Source organism: Cannabis sativa, chromosome 5 (genome assembly GCF_029168945.1).
Source record: "Cannabis sativa cultivar Pink pepper isolate KNU-18-1 chromosome 5, ASM2916894v1, whole genome shotgun sequence".
NCBI classification, from domain to species: domain Eukaryota; kingdom Viridiplantae; phylum Streptophyta; class Magnoliopsida; order Rosales; family Cannabaceae; genus Cannabis; species Cannabis sativa.
This window is the reverse complement of record NC_083605.1, coordinates 54,784,790-54,798,245: the sequence shown is the minus strand read 5'-3', so window position 1 is coordinate 54,798,245 and position 13,456 is coordinate 54,784,790. Positions and strand designations below refer to the sequence as shown.

At 32.3% G+C, this 13,456-nt stretch overlaps 2 protein-coding genes across 3 annotated transcripts; one reads left to right on the top strand and one right to left on the bottom strand.

Annotated features, from left to right (window-relative positions):
* Window positions 1-624: 624 nt before the first annotated feature.
* On the top strand, window positions 625-3,350 carry LOC115715279 (VQ motif-containing protein 31). Its single transcript, XM_030644127.2, has 2 exons — window positions 625-1,115; window positions 2,386-3,350. The coding sequence occupies exon 2, from the start codon at window positions 2,441-2,443 to the stop codon at window positions 3,038-3,040; it is 600 nt and encodes a 199-aa protein (XP_030499987.2). The 5' UTR covers window positions 625-1,115; window positions 2,386-2,440; the 3' UTR covers window positions 3,041-3,350.
* A 385-nt stretch (window positions 3,351-3,735) lies between these two features.
* LOC115702165 (uncharacterized) lies at window positions 3,736-12,385 on the bottom strand. 2 transcript variants are annotated; one of them, XM_030629620.2, is made up of 5 exons: window positions 11,414-12,385; window positions 10,529-10,565; window positions 9,638-9,874; window positions 9,428-9,475; window positions 3,736-4,557 (listed from the first exon to the last, which is right to left on the bottom strand). In XM_030629620.2, the coding sequence occupies exons 1-5, from the start codon at window positions 11,746-11,748 to the stop codon at window positions 4,009-4,011; spliced, it is 1,206 nt and encodes a 401-aa protein (XP_030485480.2). In that variant the 5' UTR covers window positions 11,749-12,385; the 3' UTR covers window positions 3,736-4,008. The 2 variants fall into 2 exon arrangements, with proteins under 2 accessions (XP_030485480.2, XP_060971742.1); XM_061115759.1 differs by lacking the exon at window positions 3,736-4,557 and adding an exon at window positions 4,564-5,158 and having other exon boundaries at window positions 11,414-12,328.
* Window positions 12,386-13,456: the final 1,071 nt, after the last annotated feature.

Here is a 13,456-nt window from a genome sequence, read left to right as displayed (position 1 = left end):
GTTGGTTTCTCGTGTACTCTGTGTATAAATATTCCAATGCCATTGTATCCAATTCATTCATTCAATAATATTGTTACTCTGTTTTTTTTATTGCAATTGTTATAATAAATTGTATATAATATCAAAAACACATTCGAACAAACATTAACAAAATCCTAAAAAATAGAAAAAAAAAATCATTAAACATACAAAATTAAAATCACATTAAAAATCCAAAACAAATACAAATAAAAAAAATATACTCCAACAAATTTTTTTTTAAAAAAAAAAAAAAACATACTCAAAAATGAAAGTATATCCTAATCATATAAAAAATACACATATAGTTGTCTTATATAATATACGAACACATTATTTAAAAATAAAAAATAAAAAATTCTAAAATATACTGTATGAAACCAAAAGTCTACGTTTAAATTAAAAAGAAAAAAGAAAGTATAAGTTTAGCTATAAAATATAGAACAATGCAATAATTTAAAAAATGGTATACAATTATGTTAAAATTTTAAATGAGATAGACTAAGTTTATTATTAATAATAAAATAGAAAAAATGTGTATATGTAAATTATCTAAAATTAAACGCGAGTCAAAAAATAAATTAAATACACGAAAATTTCGTGAATTAGAAACATCCTGGAGTAAAGCTGACTGAGTCATCAAAAGTAGTATACAATTAGCAATTTTATTTTCCAAAAGAGGGTAATTCTGGTAAAAATAAAAGAATTAAGTTAATAGTTGTCATTCCTAAAACAAAAGAAATGGTTTGTTAAGAATCTTAATAAAGGAAAAAAACAATTTTGGCAGTTATTTTAAGGAAGGGTTTAGTGACATGGGTTTTCCACTTTTATAACAAACGTATGACGTGGCAGACCAGCTGTTGTCGTTATGGCTTTTGAGGTCACCTTTTTATTTGTCCTAACTGGATTCTAAGTGTACCCACACACACATTAGTTCATTTTGGTTTAAACATGTCACTTTTCTATTTTATTTTTATTGTTTGTTTTCAACTTTTCTCTCTTCATTTTTCTTTCTTAATTCTCTAAAATTGAGATTATCACCAGAAACTCAGCTCTATTTGAAGGATCAAGCTCATAAAAGTGGGTGGCTTTGGGAGGTATGTTTCGTATGAAGTGTTTTCTTGTTCATTATTATTGTTGTATTAAAATTCGAAATTTAAACAAGGGAAAAAAAATAAAAAAATAAAGCTTCGCTTGTGGGGTAGTGGAATAATTTCATCCATCTTAAATCTTGGTAGTTGGTACAATCATTTTTTTATGTTTGTTTATTTCTGATATGTGAAGAATAGATCTCAAACAGACTTCAAATGGTTTATAATACAATTAAAATAATTCATTATGACTATTGTTTTGGTCAACGATAGGACATTGATGGCATTAAAAAAATTGAATTGAGCTTGGAAATCTAAAAATACATTAATACATGAGAAAAGAGATTTTTATGTGGCTTCGGACAATATCTATAATTAACTTTAGGATTACGCTGTATATTATAGTTTTTTCTTTCTTTCATATTATAGTTTAAAACAATCTTCTATTTTTCTTTCTCATGTAGAATTTTGATTGCTCCTATTCATTCAAGCTATTTTTTTTTTTTTGGAACTAATTAATTAATATTTCAACTATGTTTACCATTTCTTTTTTTAATTCCTAACATGGTAACGCTACATGCTAAAGCACAATTTCTTTAAGTCAAAAACAACCATTCCAATTCCAGTATTGCTTCCATTGAACTCTTGCTCATTATTCAAGAATTAGGTAAACAAGCATGGCATGGAATAAAACACAAAACAATATATAATATATTATTATATATATGTATATTAACATGGCTATGTGATGGGAACTCATAATTAATATAAATACGGAACTCTGACATAATAATTTAAGAAAAAAATATGTGAGAAATGTTAAAAAACACTAAGGCGTTGGGGGGAATGAAAATGTAGGAATAAGAATGGGAATGGGAATAGGAATAGGAATGGAATAAAATTTAAAATGCATAAAAAATATTGATAAAAAAATAATTAAATTTTTTTTCTTGTTACATTGGAATGATCATTCCTTTCTTTTTAAAATGGAATAGTCATTTCACCAAAATGGTGGAAAGAGCATTCTAATACTTTAAAATGCAACCAAACAAAGGAATGGAATGAAAATTGTTTCCTTTCCATTCCATTCCATTTCATTACCTCCAACCAAACGCAACCTAATAGTGTTTCTCTCCTACATGTTAATATGTGTCGCTAACTGATTAAAATTTATTTATGTTAATAAATGGATAACAATTTAACATTTACTTTTTATATTGAAATATTGCTCAATAAAGCTACTTTAGCATATGAAACGGGAATCTATTACCTACAGGTTCAACTTCTCAACAGAGTAAAAAGAGTCTTTGTCAATGAAATAGTTTACCACCATGGAGAAACCAGCAGTGACCAGTGTCACAGCTGGTTGTAAACCCATAACCACATTTGTACAAACAGACACAAAATCTTTTAGAGAGGTCGTCCAGAGGCTGACAGGCCCATCAGAGCCGAATAATGTAGCCCAACAAGAAGTAGCAGCAACAACAACAAACAACAAGGCAACAGGTCCAAAGAGGCAGTTCCCCACAACACCAACGGCCCCACCACCTACATCTAAACTCCACGAGAGAAGGCACTACATGAGGCCCAAGCTTGAGATTGTTAAGCCCACTTTCCATGTTAGATCAGTCTTTGCTTCTTCCCCTGATAAGAACCAGAGCATTTCACCCTCTAAACCAGGAAGTGGGCTGGGCTTTCACTCAAGCCCATTGGGTACTCCCTCAACTATTTTCAAAAACTTGTCAATAGGAGGAGAAGAGAAAAAAGAGGAGGAATCAGTTACGTTGAACAGCCAAGAGGAAGAGAAAGCCATAAAAGAAAGAAGATTTTACTTGCACCCTTCTCCCAGGAGTCAACCAGGTTATTCTGAACCAGAATTGCTCACTTTGTTTCCTTTGAGTTCTCCAACTACAAGTAGCAAAAACACATAATTTTTATTGTGGAAAGAAAGCCAATACAGAATTCCAAAACTATACAAAAAAGAGCATTTTATCATAGTATTATTGTAATTGGCCTTCTTCTGATTGATTAATGTGCTCGGCGGCTTTGTCCACTGATTGGAGCCCAAAGAATTGTCTTTGAAGAGGGATTAATTCAAAAGCAAACTCTCCCAAAACTATGTTATTTCTTCAACCATCACTCAATTATAATTTGTATTTGATACAAAGATGTTGATATCACTATCCTTTCTTTACAGAAATAAATTAAGAATGCAGTCATCATCTGCTAATTATACTCTCATTCTATAATGTATAACATAAAATCAAGTTTAAAGATGGTAACTAAACACTCATAATATATACAATCTTAAATAATTTTATCTCTACAGCATTATCATCCCAGAAAATCTATATGGCCCAGGAACGAGAAAATCAAGTTGACGGATATTGGGGTTACTGAGCATTTGCATCATTAGTATTTTAATTTAATCATTCATCTGTCATGTTGACGGATTCCTTATAGCATTAAAAGTAATTAATATTGTGTCTCTGACAAAGGACACTACAACACTAATTGAAAAATGATAGTTAAAAAAACAACTATTTTTCTACTGAAAGTTGTCCAATATCTTTTAGTTGACTAGCCCAAGATGTCCACTGATTCAATCTAGTGTAAATACTAAATATCTTCCAACTTCGAAATGAAATGAATTATATAATTTAAGTGTAAATATCTTTCAACTTCAAAGTGAAAAATGTTGAGAGCATATGTAAATTGAGAGGTTCTCAAAACGAATAGAATAAAGAGAATAATACCAAAGTTGAATATTCAATTATACCATAATCAAGAAAATTATTCAGCCAACTAATTCCTCTTGCTTTCCAACACAACTGCACAAAGATTAGAAAAGGGTGTTAGCAAGTTCCGCCAATCTATACACGGGCTCGTTTATCAATCATTAGCCCTCGTGCTTTCCATTCATCCCACTACTATGTTCTCCACCGCCACACCATCGCCATTGCAAGCACGGCATGCAACAGCAGCAGGATCCTGAACACTTTGAACACGAACATTTCGGGCATTTTGGTCTCCTGCAGCAACACGAACATTTCAGACATTTCGGTCTGAAGCAGCAACAGTATCCACAGTTGGGTCTAAAACACGCAGGACATTTGGGCCACCAGCAGCATGTGCTGCATTTAGGAATTGAACATTTGGGAAATTTGGGTTGACAGCATTTGATTTCGCAGCACATACTTGAGGTAGAGACAGAGGTAGAGCTAGATCTCTTGTGCAATTTTAGTGTTTGTCGTATCTTTTTCAGACGAATCTCTGTGGTGATGTTTTCCATTTCTTGGATGAACTTGCAAAGATGTCGTATATAATCAGGGTAGAGCTCCAAATTGCAGTGTCCACCTCCTTTTATCCATAGTGGATCATATGGATCCTTTGCCATTTTCCATAGTCCATCACCGTGTAACCAATTCACAACGTCATCTTCTGTACCCTGAAAAAGATTTTTGAAGACAATCTCAGTCTTAGTAAAATTGATTCTACAAATTGTATCTTAAGTCTCTAGCAATTACTCAAGGAAAATTTTTTTCTCTCAAACAAGCTCTAATCATGAACAAAAGTCACTACTTTGTGTTAACAATTGTGCTTCGAACAACGATTAAGAGAAGTAGATTCTGTCTGGACCTAAACCAAATAACAAGAGAGAAGCCCTCACATGTAAGACTCATATACTGAACAAGCCACTTCCAATAGCTTATATTGTAATGCTTGCTTTGGCAAGTTACACCCAAACAGCTTGAGTTCCAAAGCAGAAAATTATTCATCCAGTGCGGAATTCTGTAACAATAGGTTGGCCCAAGATTCATAAAATAGCCAGCAGGTACCAGAAATATATGTTCACAATCCCTCTATGCAAGTAAATTAAGCAAACTGTGCAAGAGCTGTTCTGGTTCCTGGGCCATATAGTAAAGTACGAGTCAGCTTCCAGATAAAGAGGTCCTGGAACGTCCTCTATTTGCAAGGGCCACGTCTGCTTTCCGGGGAATGGATAAAGATGCCACATAGACATGGGCATGTTCAATCCTGCAACCTCACTAACCTAAACATGAGCTGATTTTTTTAAAGCTCTCAAGTGATATTAGCATATACGGTAGTTAGCTGGTGGATGGACACTCGTACTAGACAAAGAAAGGAATTGAGTTAACAGTTCCAGCAAATTTTCAGGAATATAACTGGCTCTATCTACCAATTACCAAAGAGATTGAATATATACACACTAAAAGCAAATTTGGGTGTTTCAGTATTATACCTAGGACAGCATTCGGTTTGCCAGTGTTTAGTATTATTCCAAAGCGGGCATTTGGTTAGCTAGAATGAAATTACAATAATAACAAGAATGGGAATGAAATTAAAATGATAATCGGAATAATTTATAATATATTATTATTAGATTTTAGTTTTAATTTTGGTTTTCTAAATGGTCTTAGAGTGCAATGGTTGCAATCCTCGTACGTATACGTTTATGAGGAGGAGAGGTAGGTGGAGTGGCTTTCCCGACCACTTACTTGGTGGCGCAATGAGTGTAGCCTATCCTTAAGTAATTTGCAGGTGTTCTATTGGCGGGGGCAGAAATCACAACTCTCAGTTTTGAAGTTTTTTTTTCTGTTATTAAGATTTTATTGTCTAGTTCTTATCTCTGCATGTCTTTAGGATAGATAATGAACTTTTATACATGAAAAAAAATCTTTCACTGGTTGTGTAACTTTATTACCTTTGTTATTTTAACATGTATTGGTTTCCTTAAAAAAAAAAAGAATAGTATGTTTGGAATTGGAAAGAATAAAAAAGAAATCTAAAGGATTCCATTTTCTCTCCATGTTTGGATTGAATGAATAAATTAAGAATTCTATTTTTAGAAAAATAAAAACTTGAGTATAGTATAATTTTATTGAATTGAAATCAATAAAAATATATATAAATAAGATTTTCTTTTTTAGTTTAGGTGTGGTTTAAAAGGTTATGTTATTTAATTAAAAAGATTGCCATTCATGTAACAAGATCATAGTTCGTATACTATCCGTTAATAGAAACAAAAAATAAAAATTTAGGTGCCGTTTGGTAACACTTTTGTATTTTAATTTTATAATCACAAAATGAAAGTAAAATTTTTGTTTTTAAAAATTTTATTTTTGAAAAACAAAAATACGTTCTGTGACTACTTTTGTTTTTCAATTTTAAAAACAGAAAACAAAAATGTGTTCTGTCAAGTTTATTTTTATTTTTATTTTTTGATTTTATTTACGTCGGGTCTAAGTTCGGGATCAAATTCGAGTTCAGGTCAGAGGCCGGGTTCAGCGCTAGGGCCGTGGGGGTATTTGGGTCCAAGTCTGATCGAAGTCTAAAATATTAATTAAGAAAAAAAAAACTGTTTAAAAAAATATTGAAAGTGACTTTTTTTGAAAAAAAAATTGATTCTCAATTAAAAAATTAAAAAGTAAAAACAGTTTTATAGAACATGTTTTTGAAAAATATTTTCACTTTTTAATTTTAAAAACAGAAAACTGATTAAAAAAGTGTTACTAAATGCCACCTTAATAATATTAGTTCTAGTACGAATAACTTTGCGAATTTTCAACTTATTTTTAGATTATATAAATATAAATAGAGTTGCAATTTATCTGTAGTGAGACCATCACTAATAGAAAATGTAAAAATCATACTAATATTTAGCAAAAAAAAAATAATTTTGTGATATATTTACATCGATTTTTAGTATTGTGCTCCAATACACAATTGCAAAAGTTAATGTTTAATTAATACTTTTATTTAAAATATAAAATAATAATAACTTTATCATAAATTTTATTATATAAAATAATAAAAAATAAATGTAAAAAGTTTACAATTTAATGTAATAATGAACTTTAATAATAAAATATTAAAAATGACATGAAAGTAGTGTATTTATTTTGATGCAAATTTTGCATCATGTCACATTGTGATCCAAATTCAGAACAATTTTGTTATGTGACAAATTCAACTTTTGGCACACCAAACTGTTTACAAGATGAGCTATATTTTAATAATAGATTACATAGTGGCACCCATATAAGAAGCTGAATGTTAAAAGAAACATGAGGACATAAATGATCATGTACATATTTAATTTATGCAAACATGAATGTTGGTATAGGATGGTATTAGTGTGGGCGAAAAAGGGACTTTACTTTTTAGCATTACATTTGAATTGGAATCCTAACTCCCAAGGAAAGGGAGTGGAAAGATTAAAGTCTCGTTTGGCGAGTAGGATATGGTAATATTGGGATTGAATTAAGAAAAATAAGAGAACACAAAAGAGAATGAGTTAATTGATCAATTTCCAACAACAAATCATGAGAAAACAAGTTTGACTCTAAGCAGTAAAATAATGCCTTACCAAATGATATTTATGAAAATGAGCGATTTGATAAGATATAATTATCGCAGGTTTCTAATGAGATTTAGTTAGCATTACCACGTCTTAGAGGGACAAGTTATTCAATTAAATTCTTCCATATACTTTCTAATTACTACATCACATGATGAAAATGATCAAATTCCAATCACAATCATAACATGGGAATTAAAATTGAGATCTATTCTCCCAAAATAAAAATACACACCAAACATTGGAATGAGCCCTTTACACTAAATCCAAGTTTCATTGGCATCCAACATCCACATAACAGAAGACCTCAATCAAATCTCTAATGAACAAGAAGACTTAGAATCGGTTAGCCTAATGCGAGATAATTAGACAAAAAAAATTGTTAGACATCCTTACACTTGAGGAATCAAATTGACTGCTAGAAGTATAAAGTTGGTAAGAATATGCACTCACAATCAAAAGAGTTTCTGATAGTATAAACAAAGAAATAAAAGAGAAAAGAAAAACAATAATAAAGCTAAAGTCCTTACAAAAAAAGAAACAAATAATAAAGCTAAAGCCAAATTTCCCTAAAACAATCACAATCATCATGTCTCAAGTTCCTTCTAATTTTTTGAATTGTAGATAATAGGTAAGTTCAAATTGATATATTCTCTCAGCAATGTAGTAAATACAAAAGTATTTTACATTCTTGGTAAGTAGGGTAGTCCCATACAAGCTAGGCAGAGGCCACTATCTCTCAAATATGTAGTGTTTTCCGCAGGCCTATATTCACCATAAAAGCTAAGGCTTGTAATATTTGGGGGACTACATGCAATTTTAGCTAAACCATACAGGGAATCTAAACCTACTATTATTAGCTGCATGATATGATAGAAAATCATCAAAGAAATAGATTGTAGTAAAACCTTGGGAATCATGGTGGTTTACATCCTAAAACTTTATTTACTTTTTAATAAAAAACAAATCCTCACAACTTGAGCCATTGATCGTGAAAATACTACAGGAAAAACAGTGGAAAGCACTCTACCAGAACAAAGAGAAAACAAACACAGCACCCAATCTTGCAAAGCAAGCCTACTGTTATCACATCTGACATCACCTACCATGGACTATCGATAATGTTGTTATACTGTGTACGTTTCGAGGTTACGATAATGCAAAATCAATGAGCAGCAGTATGACTGTGAGGCCAGGAAAAGGTTAGCAACTAACTTTGTAGTCCTGCTCTGCTCTCATGTGGTTATACTTTTATCGCAAAAAAAACAAAAGATGATAAGCTATGAGAAAAATGGAATGAGAGAGAGAGAGAGAGAGAGAGAGAGAGAGAGAGAGAGAGAGAGAGAGGAGGGGGGTGATCTTAAGAGATGCTTAAAACAAGTTCTACTACGTATGATCGATCATATGGACAAGAAGCTGCAATTTAGAAAACCAATTCAGTTTGTAGTTTTAGAAGTAAAGATATATGCAGCGAAAAATGCAAAACAAGAAAAATGGGGAGTTATTTTCTTCTAAGAAATGGAGATATTATTAATTTCAAAATATTAATGATAGTAAAATGGCATAAAGAATTCCCAAAAAGCAACATCACTAGTAGCAAAATAAAAACTAGTCTATTCAGAACAACTCCCAAATCCTGAATAACTCAAAATAGGGGGAATAAAGAGAGAAAGAAAGTTTAGGAGGGATACGTTATAGGGTAAGGACAGGTACAGGAATATATGTAGGTTGTTACAAACAAAACAGCAGCAAACCGAAGGAAAGGATAAAAGTATCCTTAATTGCATGCAGATAATAAACTACAAGAAACTATCATGCAAAACAGTCCTACTAGTAAACAAAATAACAATTAACAAACACAATGAACACCAAAATATTGCGCAGAAAAATTTGGATGTATGACTGATGATTCATAAATATATCAAGAAGTACTCACATGTATCACCAACACGGGGCATTTCACCTTCCGGATTTTGTTGATATTCTGCAGATATTCTAAAAGTTAATAGATTGAAATAACATAAACATAGAGTAAAATTAATGATTAGCATTTAGCTTTCTAATCCTTGGAAGTGTAAGAAAAAATTCAAGCTTTCACTAGAAATATCCACAGCATATATATTGGCCAGACAGACCTATATATTACCTTATAAATGTCAAAGCAGAATGTGAAATTCACATGACAGAGAACACGAAGACCAGACAGAATTGCACTATGCAAAACAACACCTCTTAGTCTAGGCAACTTAGCTGCCAAATGCAATGTTGGCCCACTTCCAACTGACTGTCCATACAAGATCAAATCTTCCTGGCTGACACCATATTGAGTCTGAAGGCATTCGTATACTGCCTCAATGTCAGAGTAAGTATTTGATTCACTAGGCTGAATTTCATAAAGACAAAACCAATATCAAAATTTTATACCATTAGAGAAGACGGAATAATAAAAGATATTGCAGCTATTGTAAAGAAATTCCGGAGAAGATCACATAATAATTGACCACATCCAACATGAGAAAGGAAAAAGTAATATAAAAACACCAATTTGATTAAATGAATTTGTTACACCGATCGTCAATTAATAAAAACAGCCATTCCACTTAAATGATTCAGTGTTGTCTGAGTGATAAAATTTTAAAAGATAAATTTCATGACACAAAGCCAAATTTAATCATATAGTATTAAAGAATCCATAAGAAAATCTTGAACAATTGCTCTGATTACTTTGGGTAGCACGATTCTAGAAACAATTGAACATTTCAGCCAGTTAAAGATTCTAGTACCAAAGTTCCTCAAGTCACTTTCGAAAATCCTAACAATCCTTAGCAAACCCAAATTACTGAATTGATCTCCCAATATAATAAATTCCAAAGTGAACACACCACTTACATGATGAGTCAATTTTAAGTGGTCCATTAGCCCTAAAAACATAAGAGAAGGTGGTCCACTTCCAATTCATACTAGTAGGCTAAGAGATTTGGCCAATAATTACTTGTAGAAGTTACTGTTTTTTTGCTTTATACAAAAAATTATTTACCTTGCCGGTGGAGGCTCCATATCCAGAATAGTCATATCTGCATTCACAAAATTTAGAGTTGAATGTATTAACAAACACCCAAACCCAGTCAAGAAACATTGCAAGGTAAAAGGAAAAAGAAAATTCATGATTTAACCAAATGGGATGATCTAAAACTTAAATAGAATCTTTGAAATGCAAAAATCTCAAAAACCCATATCCAGTATGGCTGGATGAAGAGAAATAAAAGCAGAAAGTGAGATAGAATGAACATTCTAACTCATGAAATCTCTTAGCCGAATGGAAAACCAGAACGCAATTATTTTAAGGGGAAATGTTAATTAGAAGATCCTAGAGGCACAAAACTCCAATAAAAATAGTAAAGTTGCACTGTGATGTTGTTGCACAGAAAATAATATTGCAATTACTTTTCTTTTTGAAAGTATATAATGTATATACATATACATATAAATTACTTTAAACGAAGGGGAAAAGGGAGGAAATGTACAAAAAGAAAGGTAGAAAAGGACTAGTAAGAACTAACAACGAGGGAGCTAACAATATTGCCTTTAACAATTCCGAACAATAAAAATAAAAATAAAAAGGGGGAAGGGAGAGAGAGAAGGGAACCATTCAACGAAATACTCAGAGAGTAAAAGTAAATCTCAATGGCAGATCTTAACCAAATAAAAATGAACCCAAAGATGGACCATTTCCACTAAAAACGATGGTAAAAAAATCTCAAGAGCTGACAAAAAGCAATTAGAGAAGAAGCCATGGAAACAAGCAAACAAACATTAATAGTGAAAAAAATGTTAACTTTATATATTGTAGACCCATCAAAGACTAAATGAGAGGTAAGAAGATTAGGTTAACATTTTTGAGAATAAGGATAAAATGACTGACCCCATAAGATTAACTCTGAGATTAACCTTGAGCTGAACAAAGAGATCATAGAGTTGACCAAGGTCAGCAGCATTGCCATGAGAGTAAAGCAGAGTGAGACGAGCATAAGGGTTCCTCAGATAGAAAGCGACAATCTTGTTGCCGCGTTTCGTATCAATCATTAGAACGTCAAATGAGTTGTCGTCGTCCGAGCACGAAATGGCCATTGACGGCGGCGCAGCCGTCGTCGAGACCACCGTTAGCTTACCATCTTCTCTCTTTTTAACGCCGTAAGTTGGCGGAGACGGAGGAAAGAAGGCAAATTTAGCCGCTAAGTGAGAAAACATACACCCCATTCACAATCACAGGCACCCCAACTCATTGACTGACCCTAACAAACTCCAATGCATGTGATGTGAAAGTGAAACACAGAGAACCCAAAATATATTGAGAAAAACTTGGGGGTCGATTTTTCTGGGGTTTGAGGGAAAATAAATATGCTTTCTTTGAAAGAAAGCGAAAATGGCAAAAATGGGAAATAATGGTAAAAGGTTTTGTGGAGGATAGTGTTGGCTGTTGCTTGGCTAAGATTTGTGTAAAAAATACAGGTCACGGCTTTGATGGAGTAGAGGATAGTGCAGAGCATCTAGATAGTAGAGAGAGAGAGAGAGAGAGAGAGAGAGAGAGAGAGAGCTTCTCTGTAATATAGTGTACTGTGTAGAGTGAAGTGTGGAGTGTAGGGGTGGCAAAGCAGAGGAAGAGAGAGAGAGTTAACACATATTTGTGTAGTTTAGCTTGAAAACAGAGATTTTTCATTTATTTTTGTTTGAAGAGCTGAGTTCAATTTTAAGTGCATGACTTCATTACTTGTCAGAATAAACAGTACAGCCAAGCAGTTCAATAATCAATCAATATATATTTGGAATTTCTAAATAAAATTTAAAGAAAAATGTGTATTTCTACACTACGTCTCTCTCTCTCTCTCACTCACTCTCTTCGAGTTGAAGCAAATATTATAATATTATTATATATACGTGTGTCTCTATCTCTCTATCTCTACAAATTGAGACCTTAACTAGGAGACGTTTTTATTTTTTCTGTCTGTTGTGAAGAGTTTTATGCGCACTCTACTTTTGCTACCTTGCTTTAAACTCGCTACATCCTGCTGACACCTGCAGGCTGTTATGGTACAGATATTTAACCCTTTGGTTCCTTCATCTAGATCAGCTTCTCTACTGTCTTCTTTCAAAATAACCTTACTAAAAATCTTTCAAAAATTTATAATACATTTCATACGTTTCATTCATAAAGTTTCTTTCTTCCTTTGTTTAATTTTTGTTTTCAGGTATATGTTGTACTTGTTTAAGTTCTCATACAAACTTTTATAAATTCATTATGTGATTAAATATTGTTGGGTTTTATGCCCTAAATAAAATTCATTTCAATGTAATCCATTTTATTCAACATCAATAAAGAAACAGAAGTATTTTCATTCATTTGTGTATGTTTTGGTTCATCTTATCAATTGCTTGTCTATTTGATTTATAAATTCATCTGAAACCCTTTTCACATACTTGATCCTGTTTATTGTGTTGTCAACATTTTCGAAAATAAACATGACTATGTGAATAAAGTTTCCTAGATTTATCAGACACAGGGTTTTACTGATATGATAATCTACAACAAGAGTTTACTTGTATTTGGAGAAATGCTATGTTCTTTCTAGAGCATTGGTTAAAGTAAAGCTCAGGTTGGATGCATAGAGTATGCATCGGAAGGGACCGATATGGAACTTTGACTTAGATTTATTAAACTTACCGTAATATCTATTCAAGTCAATATCGCCTAGTTGATCCTAGATCAAATGATCTTAATCCTGTTATGATTAGGCTCAATCTCAAGAGGTTATTCGTGTTCTTTGATTTGTTAGTTAAGCCTACTTTTGGGTCAGGGTGATACGTACATTTTGGAAACACGGTAATGCAATTGCGTGGGAGCGCTAACATAAACATGGAACTATAGCTTCTATCTGGCGAATAGTAAGTAAAAGATGATCTCCTTCGA

Excerpts from the sequence above, each read along its gene's own strand:
- LOC115702165 (XM_030629620.2), bottom strand. The coding sequence starts at position 11,748 with ATGGGGTGTATGTTTTCTCACTTAGCGGCTAAATTTGCCTTCTTTCCT. Across the intron at positions 9,875-10,528 it reads ATGGAGCCTCCACCGGCAAG|CCTAGTGAATCAAATACTTA; the intron begins GTAAATAATTTT and ends TATGAAATTCAG. Across the intron at positions 4,558-9,427 it reads GCCCCGTGTTGGTGATACAT|GGTACAGAAGATGACGTTGT; the intron begins GTGAGTACTTCT and ends AATCTTTTTCAG.
- LOC115715279 (XM_030644127.2), top strand. The coding sequence starts at position 2,441 with ATGGAGAAACCAGCAGTGACCAGTGTCACAGCTGGTTGTAAACCCATA.